The following is a 12,493-nucleotide window of genomic DNA, read 5'->3' as shown; positions in this document are numbered from 1 at the left end:
CAAATGGAGTGATCCAGGAATATGTCCTCATAGCAGGCATTCCGCGACTGCTCAATGGAGAACCTAAAAAAGCAATTTGATTCCTAGCATTGCAATTCTTGTAAAGCTACTGACCGGAATCTGCAAAATACTTAATATGGACTCATAGCATCTGATTGGGAGAATTGTAAAGATTGGAGAAATGTCTAATGTAACCTTTTGAACTTAATTTACTCCGAATTTAGTTAATGAAGTCGTCGATAAACTGCAGTTCATTTAAAAAGATCTGCTAAATATTCCACCTATATTTTTCTCTTTAAAAGATGCTGAAACCTTATTCAGACTTTGATATATTTGTCATTTCCAGCAGAGTGAAACTCTGATAATATGCTGTCCAGCAATTCAGAAATCCCAGTGTTTGGCGTCGAGCTTACTGGGTGATGTTCGCCACTCTTCCTTCCCACTCAGTTCCTGCAATCTATTTAGCGCATACTATTGCAGTTGGTGTACTTTGCAGCATGTAAGAATTTTGGTGCACCTATACATTGTAATTGAGAATACGACAATCTCTCGTTCCTTATTCATGGGATCCGGCTCCCGTTAAACCTATTAAATTCACCAGAAAATGTATTATGGCCTAACAATGCTGAATGAGAAATGTGATAGTAGCTCCAAAGAAAATCTGCCCGTCTGGCACCGCCAAAGGCCCGAATGAGCCAGATTATTTAATATACTTCACAACAACATCAAACGCCTTACTGCCAATCGTCATCAAATGTTCACACCGTTTGCATTTACGCTGCTTCTGGAACGTCCACATGGAACCACTTGGTAAGTCCACGCTCATCTGAATCATTACACAACTTTACTGCCGTTAAAGTGAAATACAGAGTTACAGTTTTGTTCGCTTCATTTGATCCAACTTATCTTTATTTAACAAGGCAAATGTCAAATCTGCTTTGCTTCCCCTACTTGTCTTAATTGTGTTAAACAACACTTGGTAACATCAGCTTTCAACTTCTACTTGCTATCACAGCTTTGGGTCTCAGTTTTCATCTCCCTGAGGTCAGGGCTTATCTTCTTCAACCTTTACTTCATGATCCTAGCCCAGGACTTCCTAGTTTGGTGGGTGTGGGTGTGAGGTCACGAAGATGGGCGAATAAATCATGGTATATTGCTCAGGAGATGATGGCAGTGTTGGCACACAATGGTAATTGTATATCTGAGTTTTAATATGGAAAAACATCGCCGTCCACTGGAAACTCACCCTCCCCACTTTTCCTGGAGTTCCCTCAACCTCCTATCCTGAACCAGACCTTGAGAAATTTTGCATTTTGTATGACGTTGAAAATTCTCACTATTTCTTGCCACCATCACCGTGCAGTTTATGCTTCTGTTTAAATTATATTTTAAATCTTTAATAATTAATTATCTTCTTTTCCATTTCAAGTACTGCGTTACACCTCACTGAAGTTAGTGTGCCTCCAAGCACGTCATTCCTCATATTCTACGAACAACCTTGACCCCTGAGGCCAGATTGCTTTTAGTGACTAGTAATCTCGTGAAATGAGCCGCTGCCTCACAGTGCCAGAGACCTGAATTTTCTCCGAATGCTCTCTTTTCTTCCCACATCCTATTGCTTGGTATAACATTTTTTTTGGGATAAATTACCCCTGGTATGCATAGTAGAATATCAGAGTTGCTGAGGATGTGGGGAGAATTTTAAAAATGGGATCAACCAAGGTTTGATGTGAATGTGCATTTGCTGGTTAGCATGGTCTTTGTGGGCTGATGGGCCTGTTTCTGTGCTGCATGACTCTGACTCTATCGATGACTAACAATCACAATTACCCATTTCCATTCCTTAATGTAGACTTCAAGAAATATAGTCTGCATTCATCCCACTGCATAAGGAACAGTCTACATGTTAGAACTTTGAACAGTACAGCAAAGGAACAGGCCCTTCAATGCAGATATCTGTGCTGGACATGATGTCCAAATTGTGATGTTTCTTTTAATATAATAAAGAAATGTGGGTTTGTTTAAAACAACTATATTTATTAGCTAGAACACACACAGACAAGGTGTTGTGGAGGAATCCATTTTGAATCTATGCAAGTTGCAACAGCTCATCTCCTGACTCCCTCTAGTGGTTAGGATTAGCACTAGCACTCTATCAGCACACATCAAACCAAAACTGCTGCCTGCACTTGACCCATCCCTCCCTCCCCTTCATTTCTAACCTGAGGTCTCTTAAATGCAACTATTGAATTTACTTCCACCCCTTCTCCTGGTAGCTGGTTCCAGGATCCCACCACTCTCTGTGTAAAATAAATTTGCACCACACATCACCCTTAAATGTTCCCTCCACCCCCCCCCCCCCCCCCCCCCCCCCGTCACATTAAATTCATCTCTAGTCTGCACTCCCTTACCCTGGGGGAAAAGGCTGCCCACCCTGTCTCATGTGATTTGATAGTCCTGCCTTCCATCTCCTCTGATTCAGAGGAATAAAACGAGATAAATGTAGGATTTGGGTAAATGTGCGTTTGATGCTTGTCACAGACTCGATGGGTTGAGGGGCATGTTTCTGGGCCGTATGACTCTGTGACTAACAATATCATTATTACCAATCTCCATTCAATAAAATCTCCATCTGTTTTCTGTAAAATCCATTGAATCTACTGACAGGAAAAGCAATCTAACAGTCCAAGTATCAAGGCTCTACACAGAGCTAGTTCAGATGGGCTTCACGTGCCTGAGACCGAGTCCCAACCACAGGCATGTATACCAAGCTCATCACAATGAATGTCACTATTGGATGTCCTCAGATCTTCCTTTCACATTCCCTCCAATTTTTGGGAACCACTGGCCCTTCTTTTTGGTTATCACTTTTGTCACACATCCTTTGAAACACATGAGGAGTTGCCGTCAAAGGCAGATGGAGCATCTAGGATGGCAATGAGAGCCTCTTCATCAGAACTACTTGGAGCTAGGCTGAAAGAGCAGAAACAGTGTGCCTCGTCCCAAACTGCTCACCTTGTCAAGCACCTCATGTCCGAGTCTGGATCATACATCAGATCCCCTAGAACTGAAGTAGTGGCAAGTTTTCCTTGACCAATGAAGACAAAGGTCTGGTATAAGACATGAAAGTCGTGATTAAAGTAAAAACATGATGGTGGAGAAACTCAGCAGGTCAAACAGTGTCCTTTATATAGCAAAGATAAAGATACTTGACCAATATTTCGGGCCATGAGCAAAATGTAGGCAGGCGCCTGAATAAAATGGTAGGCAGAGGGACAGGGTGAGGAACATGAGTCCACAGGCAAGATGTCATAAAGGAGAGAGGGCACAATAGCAGCTAGGTAGAGGGAGAGGTGGATAGCCCTGTGAGTCGCGAGGGAAGAGAGTGGAGTTGGAGGAAAGGAGAGGGAGGGATAGGGAAGAGAGGGAGAATGGGGAGTAGGCCAGCAGAAACCAGAGAAGTTAATGCTAATGCCATCCAGTTGGAGAGTGCCCAGGCAGCATATTAGATGTTGCTCCTTCAATTTACAGAGTGAGTGCGCGTGCACGTGTGTGTGTGTGTGTGTGTGTGTGTGTGTGTGTGTGTGTGTGTGTGTGTGTGTGTGTGTGTGTGTGTGTGTGTGTGTGTGTGTGTGAGAGAGAGAGAGAGAGAGAGATCCAACAGCTGATCCATAGATGATACCTAAAAAGCACATCTAAAACCAGTACACAGGAAGCAATGAATGGTGTGGAAAGGGCTGTACGGAGTGAGCTGTTGTCCTTTTTTGTCCAGTCCAGATGAATGAATCAGCTGATGTCTGAGAGGCATTTGGGAAAACTGCTCAACTTGGGTCAACCACAAGCAGGCAGAAGCCAGATGAGGTGGGAACTGTTTATTTTGTGTGTCTAGTGGAGTGGTTCTCACCTTTTTTTCAGTCTAAGGCCCACTTGGCTTTCTGGCCTAACAGATCATGGCTCACTAATGGCAATGACTGAGTCAAAGGCAGCTCTGTAAGAAACACATTTATCTAATTTGAAGTATTTTATATGACATTTTTAAAAGATCTACATGGAAATACACTGTGGTCCACCAAAGGGACATATCCCATCGGTGGGTGGAGAACCGCTGCCCTAGCTTTTGCCTTTGGAACCTCACCAACTCGGAGCCTCACTGGCTTGGCACAAGCCCGACCACTGGGCTGCCAGTGACTGTGCTGACATCGTGGTTAATATTGTGAGAGGGTATTCATGAGGCATTTACTGCACGTCTATGGCATTTTATTTTCCCATTTCTGCCACAACAGACCCAGCTCTCCGTAAAATAAGCTTCAGGAGTTCTTCTACTGGGGCCATGCAAGCAACTTGTTCTGTCCAAAACTGGGTCACTTTGCTCATGGCCTCGGTTCTGGAGATGGGACGGGGTTTCAGAATGTCAGTGGAAAGCATCTGGTTCTTCCACCTAGTGCCATGTGGGCCACATGGAAAAGTGGTCAAGTGACCATTAGTGGGACAAGGCCAGAGGAGGACGATGGTCTGGAATTTATGCCGCAAGTTCATCCGGGGAGGGCTGTGGCTTTTCTTAAATTTCAAAATAATGCTTTTAAAAAAAATGTCTCAAGACTATTCAAAATGTTCATATTATTCCATTGGGCACATTAACAGTTGTCTGTTTACAAACTTAGAGTAAATAGTTTGTGGGGTTAGAGCACAAATTTTCATTCGTTTGTGTGCATTGGGTAGGAGAGCCCCTAAGATGAGGACAAAGGGGAATGACATTGCCATGCTAACATGGCAGTTAGCAAACAATGTTTCAGAATTGTTCTATGCTGGCCTTGTATGGAAGGACCTTGTGAAAGGAATCAACGCTAGGTTAAGTCATTGGCAGATGGTGTTGTCAGTTCCTTCTGTGAAATGCCAGCTGGTGTTGTCACAATAAACTTATAGATGATCCATCATATATCTATCCTTGAATCCACCTATCTCATCCAAATTGTTCACGAATGGCTGATTCATATTGACTTCCAAGCACGGCTGACCAGTCTTAAGGAAGGTTTAAGTGATTTTAATGTTATAAATGTTAAGAGTCCTGAGGTGGATTAGCTAGTGAGTGCTAGGGAGAGGATGTATGCTTGGGTTAGTGAGATTGAAAACACAGTAAGTAGCCTTTGATTGAATAGAATGATATGGCAGAAGAACTGTTGTTTCTGTAATCTGTGCTGAATCACAGGCATGATCCCATTGGCGTGCATTGTTCACGTCATCGTGCTGAATAAATCTGGACTGTAATCGGGAGGGAGGGGGATCAGCCGCTCTGCCTAACCCAGAACGAATCTGTGGCGGAGAATATCAGACTCGTGCTACAGAGTGATGACCTCAGGGCATTGGGATGCATGGAAAGTGCTGCAGTTCAAAGAAGATCAGGGCCATCTTCCAAATATATTTTTGTATAATTGCCAAACAAGTGTGTCTTAAATTTTCAAGTGATGGGTCGGAAGGCCTATCCTGGGGGACATCATGTCGATGCAGACATGAAGAAGGTACTCCAGTGGTTATACTTCGTTAGGAGATTTGGCATGTCACCAAACACTTGCAACTTGCTACAGGTGTACCATGGAGAGCAGCTGCTTTCACACTGCAGGCGAGTGGTGACCCTAGTTTGTCCTGGTGAAATTCCCGGGCCTTTTACACCGCAGACCAAATTCCCGGGAATTTGCCCTCCTCAGCAATTTAGGGGTGGTCTTTCCCCCAGTCTATGATAAGTGACGCACTCACAGGAGTAAGTTCACCTCCCCCCATCTGTTGGTTGCTTGTCTGCCCGCTCACTAGCTCCTTCTCTCCCCCTCCACACCACCACCCCCACTGGCCTCTCACCGCACTTTGGCACGTCGCGGCGGTGGCACAATGCAGGATGAATGGCCGTCTTTGTTTCCCATAATCACAGAGCTGTGTGAGGGATTATGGTTAACGAGGATGGCCATTCATCTTGCATTGTGCTTCTGTCGCAGCATGCCGAAATGGCCCGCTGTTGTCAGGAGGTAGGTATCTTTTCATCTTAATCACCTACATGATACAGCACGCAACCGTTGACATCACAAAGCTTCCCTGCTTGGTCACTTGACTTTTCACATCGCAGGGAGAGGGTGGTCCGGGAAAATTTCCCAGGGGCATTTAAAATTCCTGGGCCGACCTTTTTCACACCGCAGGTTCACAGGATGGTTCCTGTGAAAATTTCCAGAGAATCTTAATTTTGCACTGCGGTGTGAAAAGGGCAATGCACAGGAAAGGAACAGGCTACAGAGGGTTGTAAACTTGGCATTCATCTTCAATCCATTAAGGACATCTGTAAGAGCCGGCGCCTCAAGAAAGGAGCTTCTCTCATCTAGGACCCTCACCACCCAGGCCATCCCCTTTTCTCAGGCACAGGAACCTGAAGACATACACAGCTTCCCCTCTGCCATCAGATTTCTGAATGAACCATGAACCTATGGACACAACCTCGCGTTTTCTCTTTCTTGCACTGATTATTTATTTTAAAATATCTTGTATTTAGGGGATTGCAATTTACAGTAATTTTGCACCTTGTTCTGCTGCAGCAAAGCCACAAATTTCGTGACATGTTCATGATGAAAGAAAAATAGAGGGTTATGCGGTAGGAAGAGCTTAGTTTTTGTTTTGGTATGAATAGATAGGTCAGCATAACATTGAGGGCTGATGGGCCTGTATTGTGCTGTTCTATGATTCTGGTATTGATTGCATATACAGACCAGCTTTCACACTAAAACATTCCACTTCATCTTTTTATTGTTTCGATCCTTTACTCTTTAAATTGGCATCTGAAAGGAATGAAACATTTTGCCCCTCTTGATATTTCTTGTTTTCTGAATATTTGTGTATTAATTGAAAATCACATTCTTGAACAGTTTCAAAATGCTGGAAAATGCATGGAGCTGCTTTCTTTAAGTCCTCCATAGCTTTGTGCATGGTTGGTCCAAAACAATCTTTGTGAAGCCATCCTATTGAATGCTTCCTACAGCTTGTCTCAGAATTTCCTCTCCTTGCTGGTTTCTCTGCGTCTCATGTCAGCGACATTGCAGAGGAGACAGCCATCCTTGCATTGTCCGGTCCGTTATTGCCCCAAAGCATCATCCTACTGCCCCTTGGCTCAACAAAACTGGGCTGAGATGCCCATCTCCACACATCCTTCCTTAATCCTATTTTATTATGCCCATATTTGCATCAACTCACCCCAGATTCACTCACTCATTGAATTAGTTTGAATTGTCAAGTATGTCACAATGCAGTGAAAAGCTTTACTTTTGTGTGCTTTGTAGACAAGAGACTAAGGTTCCACAAAAGTGGGGAGCACTGTGTGACAGAGAAAATGCTTACTGGGATCAGTTTACAGAAGGGGCCTCAAGACTTGTACCACTGTGTTAAGGAACAGTTGCTACACCTCCACCATCAGATTGGTAAAATCAGAGACTTATTTGCACATTATGTATTATTGTATATTTATTTTCTATATTGTACAGTTATTTGCACTTTTTCTCATGTTTACATTTCTCGCTTTTCTATCCATAAAATTTTAATCAGCAATAACAAGTCACACTGCGGAGGAGGTGGAAAATCGGGGCAAGAGTAACAACCAGAGTCTTTACGTGGACAAGACGAAGGAGGTGATCATAGACTTCAGGAAGACAGGAACGGCCATTCTCCCCTAAACGTTAATAACACTGTAATGGAGAGAGTGGAGAGCACCAAGTTCCTTGGAATCCACTTAACTCGTGACCTATCGTGGGCACGCAACATCTCTTCACTTGTCGGGAAAGTGCAGCAGCGTCTGCACTTCTGAAGAAGACTGAAGCGGCAAAGGCTACCAGCCGCCATCTTGTCAACCTTGAGCTCTGTCAAGAGAGTCCTGGCCGGCTGCATCACATGTGGTACGGTTGATGCAGAGAAATGAATTGGAGATCAATCCACAGGACCATTTGAGTGGCAGAGAGGATCACTGGAGTCTCCCTCCACTCCATTAACGTAATCTACTGGGATCATTGTCTGAAGGAGCACAAAATCGTTGAGAACCCCTTCCATCCCGCACACAGGTGCTCTTATCAGGAATGAGATACAGGAGTATCAGAGCTAGCCAGGCTGAGAAATAGCTTCTTCCCATGAGTAGTGAGAATGCTGACCAAAGGCGCTGCTCTTGGATGGTTAAAGACTCTCATTTTCATGAAACATCAGGAGAGCCCAGAGAGAACATGCTCCCCTGACCAATAACAGCTCTAATGTTGAGGTCGTCAAGAGTATCAAGTTCCTCAAAGTGCACCTGGCAGAGAATCTCTCCTGGTCCCTCAACACAGCTCTATAGCCAAGAAAGCCCAGCAGCACCTCTACTTCCTGCAAAGGCTGAGGAAAGTCCATCTCCAATCCTCCATCCTCACTACATTCTACAGAGGATGTATCAAGAGCATCCTGTGCAACTGTATCTCCATCTGGTTTAGAAGCTGTACCATCTTGGACTGCAAGACCCTGCAGAGGATAGTGAAGTCAACGGAAAAGACCACAGGGAAACCTCTTCCTTGCATGAAGGGCATCTATTACAATCAATGGAGGCAGAAAGCAATGAACATTGTGAAAGACTCCACATATTCTGCCTGGCAGAAGGAACTGTAGCACTTTAGGCCCCTTATGTCCAGTGTGGGAAACAGCTTTCCCCCCCCCCCCCCCAAGCCATCAAGTTCCTGAACTTCCAGTACAGATGTGCATAGTGTACCATGGACTTTCAGTGTATACATCTATACCATAAGAGCATGGTATGAATGATAAATAAAGTTGACTTGACTTGTCCTGCATTTGTATTGTGTGTCTGTATGTGTGATGTGTCTGGTTGTGTGTCTGCATGTTTTGCACTGAGAACCAGAGAACGCTGTTTCATCAGGTTGTACTTGTGCAATCAGATGACAATAAACTTGACTTTCTTGAGTACAGTGCACTACTGATAAGTAGAAATTTTGCCTTGCCTGCAGGAAAAAGAATCTCAGGGATCTATGCGATGTCATATATGTACTCTGACAATAAATCTGAATTTTGCAAGCTTGCAAGTCTTTGGAAAGTGGAACAAAATTAGAGCAACTGAAGAAAACCCCCTTGGTCACAAGTGAAATGTGCAAACTCCACACAGACAGCTTCTGAGCTCAGGATTGACCCTGGGTCACTCAAGCAAAAACCCCACTCGGGCCGAATTCTATTCCTTCTTCTATTGAGCATCTGATGACAAAAATGGAACAGTACAAATGGGATGTTGTTAGGAATGAGACATGTCATTTAAAGGTGTTATTTTAGCCTAACACATTTATGGAATCATAGGAAATGATGAAAAATTACCTTTTTCACACAGGTAACTTAAGATTTCCCATCAGTGTCTGTCCCCTCCAGTTTATGTTTGGCCAGACCTTTTTTAGAAGATTAGGCCTTCTTATTAACTTCAGACACCTGGAGATCATCCTTTAGCTAGGCAGAAATTTTTTTGCTTTAACTTCTGATTGCATCAATTGCTGAAGTGATCCAGGTTTTGAATTAATTTTCACCAGGTCAGAAAATGTCATGTCCTCCAGTTAACTTCCTCCCCCGGTGTGATTGGATGACATCTTTAACTTTGCTGAAATATTACAGAAATTTCTTTTAACATTTAACCCTAGAAAATTAAAGCATGATTCAGTAGAGGCATTTAAAATTATGAACTATGTCCTCCAGTGTGGAACCTGGAACAAACTGGTGATGTATTTGTAGAATCGGATTTCATTGGTTCTTACTTTTTGGACCAGTCTTCCATATGGGACCTTGTCAAAGGCTTTACTGAAGTGCACATCAACCATACAGCCCTCAGTGACACAGTGAGTGGTCACCTTGAAACATTCATTCAGGTTAGTGGACAGGATCAGTAAGGGTATAAAAGACAGGTGAATGGTTCTAAACCAAGACTGAATTAATCAGGCTCAGAGCACTGACTGGTCTGCTCCTGTTTCTATGTTTATTTATAAATGTGGAAAATACTAAATAGGAAACTGACTGTAGTGAAGGCCATTAATTTCCCAAAGAAAGAATGCAAGTTTAGATGTGTTATTGATGACATTCTAATTATTTTTGGACCTCCTTATAATCAGTGAATATTTGTATCTACATTGAGTTTCTATCATCCCATTCCATTTGCTTCTTTTTGCAAAGCTTTTGACTGTCACAGGGAACCTTCCAAGTGCAGGTTATGACTGTAAATGTTATGTGTTCTGTATGGCAGGTGTGGTTTTGGGCTTGGGAGGGGGGGTGTGGTTTTGGGCTTTGGAAGTGGGCAGGTGTTTTTTACCATTTAAACTAGGTTTGTAGTAAACTGCCTGGATGTACCAAGGCAGGAGACCGTTGGCAAAGGATTGTCGGTGTGTTTGTCTGTGTGTGTATGTTGCGGGGTGGGGTTGGTTGAGAGCAGCGGTGAATGGCACAGAAATCTCTCAGTGTCTTGTGTGCATAATGGATGAAGTTTGGAGAGGAGAAAAAGTTTCTAGACCAGGAGTAGAAGAGAGTGTGCCTCTGCAGAAAAAGCCACTAAAACCCTGGCCCAAGGCAAGGTATTGTACAACAGGTGAGTAAGATTAGGCGATTGAATAAAATTTTAATTTTCAAAGTACTTCTGTCTTTCTCATTGTGTTTCATGCATACATATCTTGATGAAGGGCTCAAGCCCAGAATGTTGGTCTTGTATCTTTGTCTTTGCTACATAAGGACACTGTTTGATCTGCTGAGTTTCTCCAGCATTTGTGCTTTTACTTCAACCACAGTGTCTGCAGACTTTCGTGTTTTACTCCTTTTAAATATTGAATCTGGCTTTATTAAATACAAACTCTTTGCCCAAGCCTCCCTCTCTAAAAGACGTAAATATGTATGTATTATTCATTGATTAATGTGTCAGACCATTAAACCCAAAGAATCTGTTAACTACCAAGCATTGGCCAAAACTGAAAATGTCAAGTCTGGCACAAGAAATCAGCGCTCTATTATCAATGATTTATTTATTGCATTCATAACCCCTTATTCAGTTCTAAGTTTAAGTTGTGCTGTCATTCCAATGCTTTTCAATGCTTGGAGTGTTGTGATTTTTACTGGCGAATGGCAACTGCTTCAATTTCTTTAATTATTTTTATTGGCCAAGGGGATCAGATGTTCAAATTCGCAACAGCTGGCTATGACAACTTTCCGTAGGCTAAATAACTTAAAAAGGTGACCATGAGAGTACCATAAACTGACAAATTGTTCGGCTGAATTAATGCATTGGGAGAGTGCAAGATTCTTTTAATGTAAAATATGGTAACGGTGTAAATGGAATAAAATGTAACAATGTACAGTGGCGGGAATGTATGGGTGGGAACAGACTTTGAAAGGTTTTCCTTTTGTAAATAATTTATGGTGAATAAAATCTATTTTTGGTTTAAAAAATACAAATATTAAATTCCGAATGATATGGGGCTTGTTCGTGGACTAAAACCATAAGATTTAGTGTAAATCTGGAATTGTGGCCTTGTATTGTCCCTCTGTCAGACTGGGCCACTTGAATCTACGATCATTAATATTCAACCTTGTTTAAGGGAGGGGATTTGATTTTTTTTTTCCTCTCATTTGTTAGGTTCTGTTTTATTACCGTGATTGTTCTTTGAAACTTATGATCATTTTCATAACTTTTTTTCTTGTTGGAGCACACTTCATAATTGTATTCTTCAACTTTTTAATTGTTAAATTATCAATAAAATATTTTTTAAAGGTTTCAAAAAGAGCCAATGGATTAATATGATTTAAATTCAAGGTATTAATTTTGCATGGAAACAAATCGGAATTGTAATGAGAGCCCATTGGACTCTTCCGGCATGAACCACTATTCTGGAACACTCACATGATATGTAGAGTTCCCCTTGTGCTATACCTGTTACATGAGTCTTGAACTTTCTGATTTATACTTTGCCCGAAGACTGGATGCCCATAATCAACTTTCCCCTTGCTGTTCCTTAGCTCCATCCAAAGCAATCTATTTCTTTATAGTCTGAGCAGAGTTGCTCTCTCTCACTGGAGTCATGCAGTCTCCCCTTCTCTCTCTCTCTCTCTCTCTCTTCCTTTAACTATTTCATTCCTAACCTCAGTCACTATGCAGCCTTGACTCTTGTAAGGGTAATTGTTCTGAACCTATTTATTTCAATTTGTGGCATTATTTTTTCTATCTTGTTATGAAAACATTTAAATAAATTGCCTTCATCCTTTACCATCTTTCACCGATCTGATTCTAAATGGAGGTATACGCCTATTTGTCTCAACCTGATAGACCCATTTTTCTACCCTAAACAGTTCCCTTAATCTTTCTAAATATCTCCTTTCCCGACTATTTAGTTTAAAGCCTTGCATTGCACCCTAATTACTCAATGCACTGACGCTGTTCTCAACCAGACTCAAGCAATCCCTGCCCCAACAGCACAGATTT

The 12,493-nt window shown here is 42.4% G+C and overlaps 1 protein-coding gene across 4 annotated transcripts in view; it reads left to right on the top strand.

Annotated features, from left to right (window-relative positions):
* Positions 1–12,493, top strand: part of clcnk (chloride channel K) — a 73,346-nt gene that overhangs the window by 19,726 nt on the left and 41,127 nt on the right. For 2 of the 4 annotated variants that reach the window (XM_069918883.1, XM_069918882.1), the window contains exon 1: positions 10,362–10,612. The exons of 1 other annotated variant lie outside the window; for it this stretch is intronic. In XM_069918883.1, coding sequence (XP_069774984.1) covers positions 10,372–10,612 — 241 coding nt within the window. In that variant the 5' untranslated portion in view covers positions 10,362–10,371. Of the gene's footprint in view, positions 1–340; positions 811–10,361; positions 10,613–12,493 lie in introns of those variants that run through there. One more of the 4 variants, XM_069918884.1, reaches the window with a different exon arrangement.

Source organism: Narcine bancroftii, chromosome 2 (assembly GCF_036971445.1).
Source record: "Narcine bancroftii isolate sNarBan1 chromosome 2, sNarBan1.hap1, whole genome shotgun sequence".
Taxonomy (NCBI): Eukaryota; Metazoa; Chordata; class Chondrichthyes; order Torpediniformes; family Narcinidae; genus Narcine; species Narcine bancroftii.
Note: the sequence above shows the minus strand (reverse complement) of the source record. Positions and strands in the feature narration are given on the sequence as shown.